The sequence below is a fragment of the Colletotrichum abscissum genome (assembly GCF_030869225.1).
Source record: "Colletotrichum abscissum strain IMI 504890 chromosome Unknown Scaffold_38.1, whole genome shotgun sequence".
Taxonomy (NCBI): Eukaryota; Fungi; Ascomycota; class Sordariomycetes; order Glomerellales; family Glomerellaceae; genus Colletotrichum; species Colletotrichum abscissum.
The window spans coordinates 145938-165347 of NW_026850298.1; the positions used below are offsets into that span (position 1 = coordinate 145938).

The 19410-nt window shown below is 53.7% G+C and overlaps 6 protein-coding genes across 6 annotated transcripts; 4 read left to right on the top strand and 2 right to left on the bottom strand.

Moving 5' to 3' along the window:
* Positions 1–159: 159 nt before the first annotated feature.
* On the top strand, positions 160–985 carry CABS01_12504 (microsomal signal peptidase 25 kDa subunit; the record flags this gene model as incomplete). Its single annotated transcript, XM_060545857.1, has 3 exons — positions 160–196; positions 279–562; positions 659–985. The coding sequence occupies 3 exons, from the start codon at positions 160–162 to the stop codon at positions 983–985; spliced, it is 648 nt and encodes a 215-aa protein (XP_060396392.1).
* A 565-nt stretch (positions 986–1550) lies between these two features.
* On the bottom strand, positions 1551–5517 carry CABS01_12505 (uncharacterized protein; the record flags this gene model as incomplete). The annotated part of the gene is made up of 6 exons (XM_060545858.1): positions 1551–2618; positions 2673–4418; positions 4473–5062; positions 5121–5183; positions 5244–5369; positions 5430–5517. 6 exons carry the CDS (start codon positions 5515–5517, stop codon positions 1551–1553), a joined length of 3681 nt encoding a protein of 1226 aa, XP_060396393.1.
* A 1224-nt stretch (positions 5518–6741) lies between these two features.
* Positions 6742–7958, top strand: CABS01_12506 (tetrahydrofolate dehydrogenase/cyclohydrolase; the record flags this gene model as incomplete). The annotated part of the gene is made up of 3 exons (XM_060545859.1): positions 6742–6947; positions 7077–7809; positions 7866–7958. 3 exons carry the CDS (start codon positions 6742–6744, stop codon positions 7956–7958), a joined length of 1032 nt encoding a protein of 343 aa, XP_060396394.1.
* A 4678-nt stretch (positions 7959–12636) lies between these two features.
* On the top strand, positions 12637–15306 carry CABS01_12507 (uncharacterized protein; the record flags this gene model as incomplete). Its single annotated transcript, XM_060545860.1, has 2 exons — positions 12637–13374; positions 13426–15306. 2 exons carry the CDS (start codon positions 12637–12639, stop codon positions 15304–15306), a joined length of 2619 nt encoding a protein of 872 aa, XP_060396395.1.
* A 1690-nt stretch (positions 15307–16996) lies between these two features.
* Positions 16997–17506, top strand: CABS01_12508 (uncharacterized protein; the record flags this gene model as incomplete). The annotated part of the gene is made up of 1 exon (XM_060545861.1): positions 16997–17506. One exon carries the CDS (start codon positions 16997–16999, stop codon positions 17504–17506), a length of 510 nt encoding a protein of 169 aa, XP_060396396.1.
* A 670-nt stretch (positions 17507–18176) lies between these two features.
* On the bottom strand, positions 18177–19221 carry CABS01_12509 (uncharacterized protein; the record flags this gene model as incomplete). The annotated part of the gene is made up of 2 exons (XM_060545862.1): positions 18177–19127; positions 19192–19221. The coding sequence occupies 2 exons, from the start codon at positions 19219–19221 to the stop codon at positions 18177–18179; spliced, it is 981 nt and encodes a 326-aa protein (XP_060396397.1).
* Positions 19222–19410: the final 189 nt, after the last annotated feature.

Genomic DNA, 19410 nt, shown 5'->3' on the forward strand with positions numbered 1-19410 from the left:
ACGGGACTGCGCACAAGGGTCCAAGCTGTCCTAGACTCCTAGCTCCGAAAGCCAGGCTGGAGGTTACAAGCCAAACTATCACAACTCCACGCCTGCCCGCCTCACGCATAGCTGTCAAGTCTACTCGAAAGAAGAATCCCGAAAACTGAAGTAGACAAAATGTCTTCCGAAAAAATTACGGTCCATAATCTGGCCGGTATGCACTTCCCTTCACCCTTCTATGGCCCTGCGCTAGGCCTAGCTATCGCATCACACTAACACAAGCTCCCTCCCCCCAGACCTGAAGAATACCTCGGACGATGCTCTCCCCAACTACCTCAACTCTCTCAAATTCACCCAGTCCCATGCGCTCACCGATGTCCGCCTCGCGCTCGGCTACTCAGCATTTTTGATTGCGGGCGCATGTTTCCTTTGGGATTATAAGCTCGGCTTCGACAGCACAAAGTACTACACGGCCGCCGCCGTGGTCCTCTACTCGATCCTCAACGGCGCTCTTACGCTATGGATCTGGTTGAAGGAGGCAGGCACCGTGTATGAGGGCACATCACCCTCAGGCGAGAAGGTAAGGCCACTTTGCTTTCTTTCGTGCCCTCTCAGCAGCTAGCTGCATGTGCTCCCAGGATATGGACAAACCTTGACTTACACGCCCGCGAAACAGGTCAACATCGCGACATCCACAAAGAAGAACGTACCGACCTACAACATGAAGATCACCCTGACCTCGAAGAACGGCGAAAATAAAGTCATCAACCTCTCACAACCCTTCAACCAGTGGTTCGACTCACAAGGCCGCTTCGTCGCGGTTCCCTTCCAGGAGATCCTCGCTACCAACATCCCCGCCGTCGGCAAGCTTGACCCCAAGCGTATCGCATCCACCTCCCAGGGATACTCGACTGACGTCCTCGACGCGCTGTACGCGGAGAACACGGCGACGGGGAGCGGCGCGGAGGCGGCCAAGGGTGGCAGCAAGAGACGCAAGGCATAGACAGGGCCGGACTGGAGGTGGTTTGGACTTGTTACCGCATGGGGCTTGCCAATAAACTTTTTTGTGTAAATTACGGATAATTGGAACCGTCAAAAGCATGGTGTCTGTGTTTTTGCTTAGTATATTGCTTCAAAGTGCTACAATCGCACCATCTATGCCTTAGTGATAATTATCATTATTCGCTCCATTCCTCGGCCGGCTTATGCTCTGGACAGCATTCATGCGCAGCAACCAAAGTGTCTCTGGTGAAATCATTGCAATGCCTTGTGTGATTTTTATCTCATTAAACTGGATGCTGGTCGTCTAATACTGATGATCCATTGGACCTCCAAACGCCTCGCCATGCCACCAACCCTCACCATCATGCAAGTCCGCCACATACCTCGTCTCCCACTCTCTGTTCCAACACATGAGTCGCTGCCCTCCTATACCAACAAACCATCACTTTCGTGCCTCGATCAAAGCCAATTCAAACTCGACTGATCCATGCCAAAAGTGCAAAGCCATCACCTCGTGTTCAACTCATTCTTTCGAAACTACTTCAAGCTCTGAAAGTCAACATACGTCAGTTGACCTCGTCCCAAGCCTTACGAGACTTGAGGGCAGCCTCTCTGACCATTCGCGACTCGTCTCCAGAGGCCTGAGCCAACAAGCGCTTGGCCTGGGACGCCGAGTCGAGGAGATGGCGATGCTCAAAGTTGGGCGGCAGTTGTCCGATAAGACGAACGACCAAGGCCCGGCATTGCGCCTCCTGGAATCCGGAACGGTCAAAGGGTACGTAATTCTCCGGCATCCAGGTGTTGTCTTCGCCGGCTTGCGTCGTGTCTCTTCTAAAGATCGACAGGGAGGCATCAATGATGCTCTTGAGGAATGGTTGCATGCGTCTGGGCGAGTTCTCCGTGACGGCCACCAAGATCTGGAGACCGGCTGCTACATCTGCGCTAGCCGGCAGATTGCGGATCGCGCAGAGAATGATTCGGATAAGATCCTCCGTGTCGTCCTCGTAGTGCGCGTACTTGATGTGCCTGACTGCTCTCAAGACTGCAATGCTATAATTGGCCGCAACAAGCATGTCATCCTTGCTGTTCGAGCCGGCAGGCCAAGCCTTGGGCAGCATGGGCTTGACCAACTCGTAGTAGGCCCTCTGCACCCAGAGCTTTTTAAGCTGACCGTAGAACTCGGGCTTTGCGAAGTCCAGGTCACCGAAGATGAAATCCATGCTGCGAGCAAGCGTGTGGCCAATCTTCTTATTACCAGGACCTTGAGTTATAGCCGTGAGAACATTCTTAAGAGCGTTACCAGTGTAGCGTCGGAGAATGCCGACTACAATCGCGTATACAGGCCTTGCCAGAGCTGCTCTGAGGTCGTTGGGGCTGTTTCCAGCCACCACATTCTCCTCATGGTCGAGGTAGCCAGTGATTTGCTCCAGCTGGTCAGACAGTCTCTCTTCGCTGACAACGAAGTTCATTTGATATTCCATAATCTGGACGATATCGTTCAAGTTCTCAACCTTGTATTTGTTGGCGATGACGCACAGAATGGCCGTAACGACTTGCCGGCACTTTGGCGAGTCTGAGTGGTCTCTGGTGAGAAGGCCAGCAATCAAGATCTGGTGTGCGGTTCCTCTTTCAACCTAGAACAGAGTGTTAGCAAAGCTTCCCTGGTCTTAATGCGACGCTTATCTTACCAAACGCTCGACTGTGGTTGGATGGAAAGCTTGAATAACGCCGAAGGAGAGGATGACAGTACGGCCGTGGCTGAAACCACTGATGGGGAACTGGGGAGGATCTCTCATGTTGTAAGGAGTCTGCGGAAGACCCATGGTCCTCAGCATGGCCGCTCGCAACTCACTGTTGTTCCAGCTGTGGGTCTCGGTGGGATTGGGATGGCGATACTGGTCGGTTCCACGGAAGAGTGTTACGACTTCTTCGTTCAGAAGTAGGTTGGTCTGCTGGTATTCGCTCATGTGCTGGATAGTGAACACCGCAATATTCGAGAGGCGGTGCAAGTAGGCATCCTCTTCATTCTTGTCTTCCGGATCCTTCTTGCCAAAGTCGTCGCTCAAGGCAAGTGAAAGCTCGGAATTGTCGGCATAACTGATGATCTTGGTGGCCCGTCTATAGAGCTGCCGAGTGACGTACAGATTGATCAAGGCGAAATCACCTTGAAGATTGTCAACTTCCTTGCTCTCGTCCGTCGCTGACATCGAGACGATCTGGTCGTCAGGGAGGCGTGGCAGATTAGGGAAACGATTTGCCACGTAGCTAACCCAGTTGTCGTCGAATCGCGTGTCGCTGAAGTTGTTTTTGACGGGCAAGTTGATGAGTTCTTTGGCTCCTTCCTTGAACTGAATCATGGCCGAGAATATGTAAGTAGCAATGACCGACCAAATCTTCGGGTCAGCTTTGGCGTCCTGCATCTTGTAGAGGTTAACCAGAAGCGCTTGCATGAAGTATGTGTAGTGTTTGAGCTTCTCAGAGCGAGGAGATTCGGAGCAAAAGACGTAGGTCAGTCTGGCGAGATTGTGCTTGAGAACATTGTGCATGCTGTCCAAGTTGTTGGCCGAAGGGGAAGCACTATACGCGTCACAGACTCGGAAGCATATATCGATGAGCATGGGCTGCGCCGGCGGGTGTGCCATCGTAGCCTTTTGTAAAGCAATAGCAGCCTCGTCGGATATCTTGAGTTGATTCTTGTCCTTCGCCGGTTCGTCAGGGGCTTGAAGCGCAAGAGTTGCTAGGTTGTCGCAAATTTCGTTTAGTGTTTCTTCTGGAAGCATCGGCTGGTTCGACTGTCCAATTTGAGCTGCTCTCTGACACACCATCAACCCCAGACCTTTGGTTGCCTGTTGACCGATGGTGATATCTTCGGGTTGCGCAGTATCTTGCAGAGCTTTTTGGAAGAGAGGCAGGTACGTCTGCTTGTAGATGGGGGCAAGTAGCGGCTCGGTAGATTTGAAGGCCTCGGCGTCCTCGACACTCAGCTCCACGCCTCCTCCAATTAGGGCTAACCGCAACTCGAGTAGAGAATTCAGTAGAATCAGGAGATTCTTCGTGTGGTCAGGTGACTTTGTGTGGCGGAGATTCTCCTTGATATGGGTCACAGACGGGGAGATCATGAGTGCAAAGGCAGCTGGCTTTGCGCTGTGGATGGAGATCAAAAGCTTTCCTGAGGCTGCCGTGTAGATCGGGTTTGACAGGTCCTCCAAGCAGTCTCTCTGAACAGTCAGGGCAAAATCCCTGAGCTCGTCACCGGTAAGTCTCTTGGCGACTGTTCGAATGACTTCCAAGGTGGCATTGATGGTGTCCTCGATCTCCCCATTGCGGACTTCATACTTGAGACTGTCCCAAATCTTGTTGGTAAAGGGGGCGACTCCTTGCTGAACATGTTCATAGCCGCTCAGACATGCGGTCATGGTCTTGAGGATGTCAACCTACAGCAGTGTCAGCACAGGTATAAATGACATAGTCCAAGGAAGAACACAAACCTTGACGTTGACACTGACACTGTCCGGCTGGTCTAGCCTGCTAAGGAGGTATGGAATAGCCTTGTCAGCGACACGATGATGTGCCGAAAAGCAAGCCCTCAAGGCCAATTTGAGATCATCCGCTGTGATTCCCGAAGGATGCTGTGATGTCCTTAACGATATGGGGAAGTATGCTGAAAAGATACTGAAAATCTCATCCACGACCTCCGGTGCAGGGGAATAGTCTGAAAGAAAGACCTTCAGAATCTTGAACCAAGTCATCAGACACTTGGGGTCTCGCTCATTGCGACATAGTTGCAAAAGATCCGTGATGAAGCCCGAGGTTGTGCCGTGTTGGTACTGCAAGTCGTTTGCTACATCCGGGTTGGTGATAAGATGGTCCAGAAGTTCATATACTGTTGCACGGGTTTCTGCGACCTGGGACTTGAAATCATCACCAAGGCTGCACACACTCTGGATAATGTCGTTTCCCTTTCGTGGCTGGAAAGTCTTCATGCCAGCAGTTCGGTCAAGAGCCTTCGCAGCGGGCATAATGCCAGCCTTGTGGTCGACCTTGAACATGCTTCCAAAAAAAGCCACGAGGAGGTTGGCTGAGAATGCGGCGTTAGCAATGAGCCTTTGAGTACACATGCCTTCGGCCTTACTTACTTTGATCGGCTTTGAGGAATGCGGGATCCAGATGCTCAAGAGTCCCTGCTAGAAAACTCAAAGCTAAAGAAGGTGTCATAGTCAGTAATCATCTTTATTCCAATACGGTCTTTACTCCTGTACCTTTGGACCGTGCAATGACATCACCATCGCCGTCATCCTGGTCTTCATTTGCGCTGGGCATCCAGGGTCGAATAGATTCTACCCATCTTGCAACTGGATTGCTAGGTCTGGGTGCTGACTGGATCTCTGGGGTCATGTCAGCTGTTTGCATGGTTGGTGAAAGGGTAGGAATGGCCATATACATACCCGAAGCTGCCTCCTGTGTGATTGCTGTTTGTCTCTCAGTATCGTCGCTAAGCACGAACTCGAGTGCAAGTTTCCGAAAATCGGCCATGATAGTCGTGAATTGCGATGAAATCAAAAGCGTCTAATGGTAGTTTCGACTGCCCAATGTATCTTGCTCTATCGAAGTCCACTCCGCGTAGTGTGAAGATGGGTGAATGGCAAGCTGATATTGTCTAGATGCAATCGGAAAGGTGATGTAGTAAGAAGTTGTGAGATATTCCGTCGTTCCTTCTCATGTGCTTCCAAAGTTGACCCCGCGCCTGCTCAAAATGCGTCCCGAAAGAGTGAAAGAGAGGCAAGACGTGCTCCTCTCATGCAAATTGCTTGTCTAGATATCCAATTTTATGAACGTGGTAGTCGCTTTAGATTGGGGGGAAAATGGTGGTTTGGCGAATAGTCCGCTGGGTATTTGTCAGTTGCCGATACTGGGCTTCATACCACCGAAAGCCGGTGATGAGTTGTGAGATAATTACTCAGGCTTGCTGGGTTGTTGGTGGGGGACATCTCAATCGAGAAGGCGGTGTAGCACTTATCGTCATGATCGCGGTATGGAGGAACCAATTTCCGGTGGATAGACCTTTTTGGGCTTAGCGTTAATTGTCAACTTATCTTTACTGGTTCGCCATTTCAAGATATTTGTTGTCTCTGGTCATAAACTGGCTTGCTTTGAGGAAGAGCTTTACACTCGTGATTATTCTTGAGCTGTTTAGTCGCTGCGATCTGCTCTCTGTCAATGCTTTCAGCCTGGAGCGGAATTGCAACAGATGGGAGCGGTAGCGAACTAGTCTTAATTGGGTAAGAGGGTATGGAGGGGTAACACAGACGGGACTGCGCAAGGGCCGCGGGGTCCTGTTCCAGCGAACGGAGGAAAAAAAAAATTTGGACGTCGAAGTCGGAGCGTGCCCCTCCAAAAGACTCGGAGCCATTCAGCTTCACTTGATTAACCTTTCTTCACTTTCACTGCCCCAATAACGCGTCAAAATTCGGATTTCGAATCCTGATCAACTACCACTCCTATAAGCGCCGATATATTGGCTGTATTTGCCAGTTAGTCTTCTCTCCTCCACTCCCGATATGCTCTACAACGCGGCATCGCGGGGTCGGAGGTGGTGGGGCTTTCCCAAGTACTAATTCGGGGATAGAAGCCGACGGGCAACTCACTCCAACCACATATGTGAGTGACAGTTCTTATCAGCCGAGACTGAGAGACCCGACTAACAATGCTGTCAAGCTGCGTGTGTTAAAACTGGAGTTTGCCTCCCTTTCATAAAAGATGGCCTCCAACGAAGCTGTGCCCAAGACCTGCAAGGTCATTCTGGCCGACACCATCGCCAAGCGTCTCCTGACTGAGGTTCACGAGACCCTCGCCAAGGTGCAGGGCAACGGCGCCTCCAAGCCGACCTTGGCGGCGTTCCTGGCAAACGACGATCCGGCTGCATTGCAGTATGCTGAGTGGTCTAAGAAGACCTGCGTCGAAAAGTAGGCGAAAAACAAACCCTTTGTCGCTGCAAAGACAAGTTGTCTTTGTGTGACAAGACGTGTATAAAAAATGAGCAAAAATTGGATGCAAAAGGTAGCTGACGAGACGGTGTTCACCCCCCTTTCCAGCGGCTTCGACTTTGACCTGCGCCGTGTCGACAAGGAGCAGCTCGAGGAAAAGATCACCGAGGCCAACGAGGACGACAAGGTCGACGGCATCATCGTCTACTACCCCATCTTCCCCGGCAACCCGCTCCAGGACAAGTACATCCAGGAGACAGTCTCCCTGGCAAAGGACGTCGAGGGCCTCTGCCACCAGCATATCTTCAACATGTACCACAACGTCCGCTTCCTGGACCCGCCCCACAACCTGAGAAAGTCCATCCTCCCCTGCACGCCCCTCGCCGTCGTCAAGATCCTCGAGCACCTCCAGATCTACAACCCCATCCTGGCCTACGGCAACCGCCTCTTTGGCAAGACAATCACCGTCATCAACAGGTCCGAAGTCAACGGCCGACCCCTGGCCGCCCTGCTCGCCAACGACGGCGCCACCGTCTACTCGGTCGACATCACCGGCGTCCAGCTCTTCACTCGCGGCAAGGGCATCAAGCAGATCCGCCACCAGGTCGAGAACAAGGAGGGCTGGGGCCTGGAGCAGGTCCTCCCCCTCAGCGACGTCATCATCGGCGGCGTCCCCAGCGAAAAGTACAAGATCTCGACCGACCTCATTCGCGAGGGTGCCGTCTGCATCAACTTCTCCTCCCACCGCAACTTTGACGCGCCCACCGTCAAGGAGAAGGCGGCCATCTACGTCCCGTCAGTTGGCAAGGTCACCATTGCGTGCCTTTTGAGAAACTTGGTGGTAAGTGAACTAAATGAACACGGCGAACCAGAAACCATATCCCTGACTTTTCACAGCGCCTCATCGCCAACCGTCCCACGACCAAGGACAACGGCAATGAAGATGCCTCCACTGCGCAGGCTAGAAGCGAGGCGTTCACTGAGGGCTAGATCAGCGTGCCGCATCGCCCACTGGCAAGATGGGATATGAAGAGGCACATGGGTTGTCGACTAAAAGCATTGTGGACTGTTTATACGTGGTCAGCCATACGGGAGGATCACTGGAATTTGCGTTGAGGGCTGGCGAAAAGATACAGAAAAAAGCATAGACTATTGGGTATATATCCGGACATTTTAAGACGACAAGATAGAAAAAAACAAAGGCACGCGCGCTTACCCGTGTCACAATTGAGGGAGTTGGAACATGGCATGTCGTCGATTTGCTTCTTTGCACAACATGGTCAAGTCAGACATGATGCCACCCACTTGTGGATATTCATGCTGTTCGTGACAAGGCGGCTGTTATCAGACGCATTGCTGGACGGGGTCTGAGACATAGAAAGGGACCGGGCCCAGGCCCTCGGGAACATCATCTGGAGACATTCCAGCATCCCAAATATGCGGAGCAGAAGCATCAAGCACGCCACAACAGGCCACACGACGAATGCCTAGACCTTCGTGACTTCCTAGTCATTACCAGAGGTTGCCGCCGGCGCGGTGGCCGAGTAGGGCTCTCGGGGAATATGTCATCTCTTTGATTGGAAAGGGACAGAGCCCTAAAACCCCAAGACCGATCAAGATAGGCGACGAGATCCGGGCGCAACGCCTTGTCGACCGGTGCGTTGGGCAGGAGATTTAACATTCGAAGCTATTGACTTATGCCATCGGAAATGAGATTGGGAAAATCCTTTCATCGACAATCACGAACCTCTTCTCATTGAAGTTGCAGACTATGAGCATAAGGTAAGGTAGTGTGGAGAATAGGTTCGCGGCTTGCCAGTGCCAGATTCTTCCGCAAGTTCCCCCGCGCTCGGGATGCCCGTCCCGTCCATGGGAAGGCATGGTCCAGTAGTTTGAGCGTGGCAAGGATGCCGCTGGTTTGAGGTTACGACGGATCGCTGGATTCACCCAAGATTTGCGATGTGATGATTGGCGTCGAGATTGGTTCGGCGACTAGAGTCAATGCAAAGCAGGAGAGAAAATTTTGTTAGATAGACGAGCGCGATATATCTGACCTGTAGTAAGAATATACCGGGCGATGCCTGTGTCAAGTTAAAGATGCATGGCGTCACTACAGACGGGGAGCCGTGAGGTCGGGAGACTGGTGGGAGAGACGCGTCGGCGCGCAACAGAGTGGCAGCGGGAATGGGAGTGCTGAGGTGCCATTGGCATCCCATCTTCCGAGTCGTTCTCTCATTCTGGCTCCTATCGGCCTAGGCGCGTTACAGGCAAATTCAGCCCAGGGTGAAATGCAACACAGTGCATCCGACGAATGGCATAGCTGAAGAAAGGCTGGAAGCGCAACCCCGTAATATATTGTCATGAGATGGACGCGCCGATGTTCGTGCTCAACGAAGCAGTACCAACATTCCAGAAACCGCGAGGAATTTGGCAAGTTTGGGTCGGTTGTTCGATCGCTGATTCAGTACGGCGTGCTGGTGCCCCGCCCGCATCCAACGGTCTGGGAGTTCACATGGATGCCTTAATAATAGGCCGCTAGAACTTGAGAGGAGCCTCAGGGTCGACTGAGACTGTCCCTTGAAATCGGAGGAAAGCTTCAGATCATTGCCAAAGTAGGCCAGTAGGTGAGGAGTCCGAGGCCAATATCTCCACAGCTACAAATCCATCAGCGAGGTTGTGATGAAGCTTAACCGTGGTGGGATGGGTTCGTCTTAAATGGAGATTCGACAGCCTTCTGCTCGATCAGTAGCGGATTCCCGCGGTGCGTCCACAAATGGAACGAGAGGCGGTCGAGATGTCCTGGGAGGGTAGCCAGGCAGGTCAGGGTTCTGCATGCGGAAGGCTGATGAATTGCCGAGATTTGCGTGAACGTCCCAAGACTCCACCACCGTGCGAGTGCGGTTTTCTCTCGAAGGTGTCGGTGCCCGTGCTTGTCCAGTACGGATACCTGTGCAAGCCGTTGGACCTGCGAAGGGACTTGGAAGGAAGGAAGGAGGCAGCAGAGAATTGTTTGTACCTGGCGCCTGCTTCCTTTCTTCAAATTTGTTCACGGATACTTTGGAATTCGTACCTTCCCATCGTAACCGAAGGTACCTAAGCACCTAAGGTGGAAGGCGCCAGGGCCGGGACTGTTTCTTTCCTTGACGCAGCTCCGCTTCTCGTGCGCCAACTTCCCTGCCAAGCCCACTTCCACTTGCTGGCCAATGCTTGGGAGGAACCGGGGGCCCCAGTGTCTTAAGGGTAAGTTCAATCTTCGGGTCCAATCATCCTGGCAGTTTCAACTTTCATGCCAGGCACCGCAGGGCAGCACCTGCAGGAAAGCAACCGCAGAAAAGGAACCACGCTTGTCCCAACAGGGGTAACTTAGTACGCCCAGTTCAGCAACGCCAGGAACACTGCGAGGTGCGAACGACGAATTACATACGAACCCATGGAAGCAGCGCTGTTGACGCTTCGCATTGGTGCTTCCGACTGGACAGCCCAGGCCCCGAGGAAGAAGCAAGGCCCCATGGAAGTTTCCGACTGCTAACGCTGCTGGGAATGGAAGAGAAAGGAACGAGACCCGCACACGACCGCCCACGCCGCCATCGAGACCCTCCCATGTGCAGCGATACTGCTCTAGCAAGCCACCGCGGGCTAGGGTCGAAGCGGCCGGTCCAGGGGCGCAGACCAACTGCGAACCAGGTTGTGAACTTGCGCGAGCATTGGTCTCCTTCTCTGTTGGAGCAAGAGATTTGAAAATTTTACGAACGAAAGGGCTGCTGGACATGGGGAATGCCTGTTCCCTGTCTTAGCTATTTCGCGAATTAAGAGACGCGGGAAGAAGATGATGACTTGACCAGAAGCGAGACATCAGGCAATGGGGCCAGACCAGGATGCTCTAATACTGCGTACCTTACACTATGAAGAGAGGGACAGACATAATGAGCATCTGATGCCACGCGACATCTGCAGTTGACGGCCCAGAGAAGCCCCTTTGACGGGCATTGTTCTTCCTGTCAGTGTCACTTGCGCGTCTACGGATGCTAATTATTCTGTATCGTTACTTTGTAGACTACGAACAAACCCACGGGCTTTCCGTACCACGCACTTGGTCCTCACTCAGTCAGCTCGCCGATCAACAAGCCAAGACCGTTCTCGGCAGCTGGCTACTGCAGCACAAGTACGAATACATTGTTACTTTTCCCTTCCGGCTCGGCCCAGGCTTCGCCCATCCGCTCTCGTGCACCTCAGCCTGTCATTCCCACACCCGTTCGCTTCCAAGGAAAAAGACCTTACTCGATACTCCGTGCTCTAAAGGTACACATTTCAGCTGCGGCGAAGTGTACTTGTACTCTTGTTGTGTGTAAACTTCAACATACGCAGCACATTTGCTACAAGCGAGCAAGTACCTACATTGGATTGGACGCATCAACTGCCGCCTCAGGTCTCGAGCCCTCCTGCGATCCTGCTCTGTTCGGCTTGTACTGCGTACTCTCTACGGATACTCCATACGCATATGTACGCATACTCGATCCCTGGGCCGCTCATCTCCCGCAGCCTGTCATCTTATCTTGCTTGCACCGCCAACGCAGATCAGTGAAGGGGAAACGAACTGCAACCACGAGGCATTCACCAGATCCATCTTCCGTCTTTCACCTACACTTCCACTCGTTTTGTACGAATACTTGTGCTTTGCTCCTCCTGCGCCTGCTGCACCTCAGCGAGAGACAGGGCAAGCACTAGAGCACCCGCTGCATGTCTCACAAACATCGGCTCAGTCTCATTGGTCGACTTTCTCGATAATTTCAAACATCCTGCGGGACCCCCCATCGCTTTCGCGCCCCAAAACCACCAGCTGCAACCCCTTAAACTTGGGGCCTGTCGCGACACAGCTGTGCATCATCGCCCAACACGCTGCAAGAGGAGGAAAAGAAGGGGAAGAACAGCCGGGTTCGCTTACAACGGACGCCGTTTGCTCTTGCATCCCGATTTCTTTCTACGATCGACGATAGACCGGCATTTCGACTTCCTCGTTCCGGCCACCTACCCCGAACACGGCGGCCTGTTTGCTACCTATGCGCTTGCATACGACCAACGACGTCTCTATTCCCGCAAACGGACTCCCACTTGCTGCTACGCTTTCTACACTCAGCGCCCGCAAAAGCCACCACGCAATCTCGCATATCTACGGCAGTGCCCCAACCAAATCACCTCTTGACGACCTCTCCGGCGTTTCTCGATCAACCTGCACTTCTGCCTCGAACCCCGCCAAAACTTCCGCGACTTGCTTGCAGCTCGTTTAGCTTCATCTGGTCTGATTGTAAACCTGACAACCAGCTCGACCCTGGAAACCAACTCTTAATCCATCCGAATCACGACCGGACGGGCCACGGGCCAAGCAGACGTGGGCAGCGTTTTTGACTTTGCCCGAAACTTTGCCCAGATGCCTTCGTCCTGACTGTTGCTTATTGTTTACAAAGAGTGACTGTCCATTGAGGTTCTTGCGCCTCTGAAGGTTTACCGGTTAATTGCAGCTAGCCCCGTTGGGAACCGACTCGCTTTGTGTCGCTAGACTCCACGGCCGCTGCAACGACAATCAACGTCTTGCAGCTTAGATCATACAACGCGCAGGAGGCTGCACAAACGCAACCTGAGTCGTTTGCAACCGATTCTGCCATCAAAAACAATGGCAACTCAGACTTTAAACGCCCACGCGGGCCATGCTCACTCGAGCTCCACCTCATCGTACCCCCCGCGGCCTGCTTCTCCTACATTGACGAATCCCGACATGATTCTACCCGACTACGATCGCTCGCCCTCTCCCGACCGATCCCATTCTCCGTTGACAATGTGGAAGAATTCGCATGCTGTCGATATGAACATGCAGTTCCAATTCCCTCCAAGCGCCTATATCGCCGGGCCCATCACTCCTACGACACCAATAATCTACGGGAATGGAACTATGCTGTCCGATATTGGTGAGGTCACTGAGGCCGAGAGCACACCTGGTAGAAGATCACGCCCGACTTCGGTCATCTGGTCCAGACCCAATAATCGAAGCGGCGACGATTCACGACAGCCACAGTCACCCACCAAGATGCTCGAGAGCTTGAAGAAGCGGGCGGCTCAAGCGACGCGTTCGCGCCGGTCTTCCGTAGAGTCTACAAGCACCATCACCACCACTCAAGACCAGAATGCCATGTTCGCAGACTTTGACGATACCGTAAGCGTCGACGACAGCAACTTCCAGGGCGATGACGAAGAGAGTGTGGCAGAATCATATGCGGAAGATGTATCTGTGCATCAAGCACATGCCATACATCAACCGCCCAGGGAATCCCTCGACGACCCCAATAGGTACTCGACCGCACTCATCAGCCGACGAGCAGAGCAGATTCTGGCGAATGCCAAGCGGAGACTGACGGTAAGTTCTGACCCCGCTGAAACAGTAAGGAAGGCAGGCTGACATCTCCAGACCATGGAAGGCAACTTATCGAGAGCGCGAAGCTCTTTGAGTATCTCAACTCCTTCAATGTCCTCGTTTGACGGGAATAATTCGACCCCGTCCCCCACGATTTTGCGCCCTGCCTCATCCGCAGCTTCGCCGACTTCTATTCACGGGCACGCAAGGATGTTGAGTGATACGTCTCTCAATTACGACGCAGGCAACAACGGCACTATCCCAAGAAGGTCCGCTAGCGCCATGGGAGCGGCTGGAGGCTATCGACAACCGTATTCTGTGCGTAAGAACGTTCATGATGCTACGTTGGAGCGCCTGAACTCTGGAGGGGAAGGCCAATCTCGATACAAGGCAGCACAGGAAATAGGTCTGGAACCTCTTGGCGAGGATGAAGTCGCGCAAGAGTTCCACTCAGGAAGCGATAGCACTAAACGTGAAAGCTTGCTGAGCCCGGCACTCAGTTCCTCGAGTCGTGATCGGCCATTGGTGCGCTCGGCGTCGGTAGCGCAGATGCGTGACTTAAAGGGACAGGTACAAGACCTGAAAGGCAAGATCTCGTCCTTGAGAGAGCAGGCGCGCGCGGACACAATGCGACGGCGCAGTCTGCAAAGCTTACGAACGCCAAGCCCCTTTACTCATGCGCAGGTCGATCAGTGGTACGCCAAATCTCAAGAGGAGCAATCGCCGCCCTTGACTGCTACGTCGGACAAGAACCCATGGAACGCCGATGCAGTCAGTGTCGACGGGCTGGTCCAAGAGCGGGGGTTTCCATCCGATGTACTAGTCGAACTACAGGAGCCCTCGATCATGGAAGACAACGAGTCCGTTGTAGACGAGTACGACGCAGCCCAAGAGGCCATCCGACTGGAAGAGAGACAAAAGGCCCTCGACGCTATGGAGGCAAACAAGGGCCAGGATGACGCAATTGACGATGACGATGACATCTCTGACATGCATACTGAAGATGGCTTCGAAGACAGTGTGCAGGTCCAGGAGGGAGATGGATACGACAGCGAGAGTGGTGACTCCCTTTACCACGATACAGTCCAGACTTTTATGTCCCACGAAGATCGAGAAGACGCTTTCGATTACGAACACTTCTTCCTCCACAGCGCACTAGGCAACCTGAGCCAACAGCGTCGGGGCAGCGTCAGTTCCGAAAGCTCCGTCGAGACAACTCGCGGACCGATGACATCGGATGAGTCAATTCGACCGAGATCGCACCATCGAAGAGGCAGCGGCGACACTACTTCAACGATTGAGTCTTTTGCTACGGCTCGCTCGGGGCGAGGCAGCAGAATCAGCACAAACGACGTGAGCGAGGACTTGAGACATGGTATTCTCACCCCGCCAAGCGTCAGCCCAATCAGTGAGCACACTGAGAGCCCTCCTACTGCCAAGCGGTCAACGATTGGTAGCACCATGGGCGGCGAGGACGTTTTGGAGGAACTGAGAACACGCGCGCGGGCTGGCTCCACAGTCTACCGTCGACCCATGAGCACTCAAGCAACGATGGGTCACCGTCCGTCGACTGCTTCCTTCGACTCAACGGGTACCAACCGAAGCTTCCCGTTGGTGGGCAAGGCGCGTGTTAGCGTCGGTGTCCTTACGCCCCAAGGTTCTCCCGAGCTGGAGCTGAAGACGATTTCTGATGCTCTCATGAGCGAAACCGCTAGCATTTGTGACAAAGAGAGTATGCATACACCTGATCAGCTCGCACCCATGGAAGCACTGGCCAAGGAGGACCAAATCCTTGTCGAACGCTTCGTTGCCAGCCTCGGCAGGTGCGTGCTCGCCATGAGCGAGGCTGGTAAGGCGTCTTCGGAGAGTCGGATGTATAGAAGACGCATCGATGCGGCTCGCCGGATCTTGGAGGGTATGGGCGAAACTTCATAATGGTTTCATTGTTCTTTTCAACGCGATGATCTGTTGTATCCGTTAGAGTCTCAACAGTGGTAGGGGCTAGGCTGCAAGGCGCAGTGACGGCAACAGGTCAAGGACACCAGCGCCGGTGTCCAAAACGAATAACTGATAATGTCAAATGAAAAGTGGGAGGCTGCGATTGAGGGAGGCAACGGAGCTAGGCGGAAGAAGCTTGTTATTTTCCACGCAACCCACGTCGGTTGACGATTCATTTCCTATCTCGACTTCGATACCCTTCTTGTACGTTTTTACAGCTACGTACTAGCTGTTACTTTTCTCTTCTTGTATCTCGTCTATTCATTTGCTCAAGCTGCTCACCTTTCCTTTGTTCAAAGAAGACTCGACGTCTGAAGCGTTTTGTTGAGAATACCAGTGCTGGGAACGTGTATTATGTGAAGAGAGAGCTGGACGGTTTCTGATTACCATTCGAGTCTTTAGCCTAGTCCAAGAATACTATGCAATACCATGCATCGCTATGCCTTCTGAGTATTATTATTTCCTTGACATGGACAACACGGATAATAGTATGGTCATGCAGGAACTGCTCTAAATACTCACTATTTCCGTAGATATGGGATAGTCTAGACTTCTGACTGACCAGGAACCTTATTCCAAAGTCGAATCTGGAGCTTGTTATCCAGAATTGGAGCTCGAGGGGAAGGGACTCGGGATCTCGTACTTGGACCCCGTACTTTCCTGTCATGCCTTTTTTTCATCTTTTTCTTTTTCATTATTTTTCCAAATACCTTACCATTCATATCGATGCTCCCTTTTTGAATTTTGGATACAGTAAAATATTGAGATCTAATAAGCCTTGTCTAAGAGATACTAGTGGCTGGTGTCCCAGTCTCGATGTCATTGTGTCGGTGCGTTCCCCTTTCCACATGCTTGGAGAACAACGAACGTCGCGAATTAGCGTGGTCCCTCCATCTTCCCCACTCGGAAAACAGCAGCACCAACAACAAGTACACCTCGAGTGCACACCGCATTTGCTTGTGCTTGTGCCTTGTGCCTCGTGCTTGCTCTACTTGCGCTCAAGGTTCCAAGGGTCCAACTCCACCTTCCTTCCTGGCCTATTTCCATTCCTTCCTCCACCTACACAGGACCCTCTACCACATCCTCACCGCAACCGTTTTAATTTGTGTTGTTATGATTGTCGGTTAGGTTTTGAGCGCAAAGAAAAAAACAACACCCTCACCCAGTTTTCCTTCTGCCTTTCTTTCGGGTATATCCCAGTGTCGGGCATCAAAAGAGCCACGCTCATCTACAACGAAAAGTACGCACGCGCACGCGACCGAAAGCGAAAGACGAACAGCTACATACGAGCAGCAAGCGAGAAGCCGCAGAAAGACGTACCAGGGAAGAAACAACACGTATCGACAAACATCTACGACTGCTCCATTCCCTCAGATTACACCAAATTCCGAAAGAAAGCCCCCCCCCCCCCCCCCCCCCCCCCCCCCCCCCCCCCCCCCCCCCGCCCCCCCCCACCACCCCCCCCACACACCACCACCCCCCCCCCCCACCAACCCACACCCCCCCCCACCCACCCCACCCCCCCCCCCCCTCCCCCCCCCCCCCCCCCCCACACACCACCCCCCCCCCCCCCCCCCCCCCCCGAAGGTCTCCAACAGAACTCACCGAAAGACAACAACCACCCAATATGGCCGAACCGTCGATCACAAACTTCCTCCTCCGCTCCCTCCTGCCCCCGGACGCCGCCGACTTCATCCACAAAAATGCCCTCCACCCGTCCTCGCCCGTCCAGCAGCTAAAAGGCCACGCCCTAGCCGCCGCCTCCCGCGCCTTCGACGAGCTGTACCCGTACCTCGCGCCCGCCGTCGACGCGACGCTCGACTTTTTACACTCGTCGCCCGAGCTCGTGTCTTTCGCGGTGCTGCTCGCGCTGCTGGCTGCCACGGTGATTGTGCTCAACTGGATCCGGCGTGTCGTTGCGTTTTGGACGGCGCTGGTGCTGCGGCTCGCATTTTGGGGCGGTGTTGTTGTCGTTGTCGCGGCCGTGTGGCAGAGGGGCGTCTTTGAGACGGCGAGAGACGCTGTCGTTGTGGGCGGGAAAGTTGTGGGCTTTGCGGCTGCTGCGAAGGATGTGTGGGTGAGCGAGTATCGGAGGTATGAGGAGGAAACGAAGATCCAGGGTAACAAATATCGGTAAAGAGGGGCAGATCTAATGGGAACTCGTTTCGAAGAGTCGACAGAAATCCGGACCTTGAACAAGCTTCCTAACCTACTGGATATACTCGGGACAAAGGTTCCCGGCGTAAAACACGACGAGAAGATACTTGGCTGAGCAAGTCTGGGGAAGGGTCGCTGGGAATCGAATGGTGGAATATACCCCGGGGAAGGAAGACGTGGATTGTATTTTTTGGAGAAGGGGGATACAATTGTACGAGGCATACGCAACAGGACTCGATGCTACATTCGAACCGTTGACCAAGAAGGCTCGAGGCCATGAGAACGACTTCAGTGCCATGGGAGGGGTTAAAGAGACTGGACAAGCACCGTATATTTGAGGACTGAAGACAAGATGCTCTGTCGCGACTCTCGGTCAAGCAGGCAAATGGTATACGGTACAGTGGCAGACAGAATAACGAGCCAATGATGTTGTCGGACGATGATGAATGAGTCAATGGATTAAATAAATGCCAACGCCAACGCTATGCAACCTTCTATATCTCCTTGCCCTATTGTTTTTTCGTTGATATGCCATCCATGTTGAGCGCGCCTGGCACAACCACAGCCAAGTGAGATCCGCGCATTCGCGAGCACTGAACAGTTGAGAGAACCGCCCCTTCTTGCATCCCATGTCAACGCATTTTCGAGCTTCAATCGTCTTGCGGCTCGTCAAACTCCTCGTCCTTGAGCTCCTTTGGCTCCTGCGCCTCGTGGTACTGGATGATATCATCCACGTAGCTCAGGATCGCGCCGACGCTGTCCTCGTCCGTGTTATCCAGCTTGAGGTAGTTGACCATGCTGAAACTCTCAATCAGGCCCGCGACGGCGCGGTTGAGCCTCTGGAAGCTCCGGCCGCGCATGACGAGGTCGCGGTCGTGCACCTCGCCGCGGCCGTCGTCGGGCTCGCCCCCCGCGGCGGCGATGGAGATGGGATCGTCGTCGAGGAGGCCCGTGTCGGGCGTGAGAAACCGCTTGAGGTCCTTTTTGCGGACCTGGTCCTTGACGAGGTCCATTTTGGAGAGGACGTTGATGTGGGGGATCTCGAGCATGATCATGGCGGACATTGCCGACAAGGTGCCGGCGAAGAACTTGGCGCGGTCGACGACGAAGGTGGCTTCGAGGAGGTAGGCGGCGCAGAGGCGGATGTCGAGGCTGCCCGGCTGGGAGAGGAAGCGGGCGAGGGCGGGCAGGATGGGGATGTGGGTGTAGAGCTCGATCTGGCCCGGCATGTCAAAGATGATGAGGTACTCCTCTGTGAGGTTGTCGAGGGCCTCTGTGAGGAAGTCGAGGTTCTCCATGAGGAACTCGAAGCAGTAGATGAGGCCGCCGTTGGGGCCGAGGCCGACCTCTTCCATGGCGTCGTGGAGGGAGATGAGGTCTTTGATGTCGAGGTCGGGCGCGTGCTCGAAGGACTCGGCGGCCGGGTCGAGGTTGACGTAGAAGGCGGAGCGGCGATTGAGGTTCAGGTGGGTGATGAGGGAGGCGCAGAAGGTGGACTTGCCGGAGACGAAGGGAATGTTAGCTTTTCGGATGACATTTTTGAGGGATGTAAGCCGGCGCTCCGGCCGGCGTAACGGGGACGAAGAGATGGGACGGCGGTCCTGGATGCCGCGCGGAGGCCGGGTAACGGAGCGGAAGAAGGGTATTGGGCTTTGGAGTACTGACCTTGCCGGCTCCGGCCGGGCCCATAACCATGACGCCGTACTTGGACATGATGGCGTGTGGGAGGGAGAATACGATGGGCGGTTCGTTTCGTGGGTTGAGACTTGCGAGCAGATATGTAAGGGCAGAGCTAAGCAAGAGGCTGTGTGTGTGTGTGTTTTCTCCTGACGAGTGCCTGAGTCTGGGTATCGTGTAGCAGAGTCGGAGTGGCGGGAGCTTCAG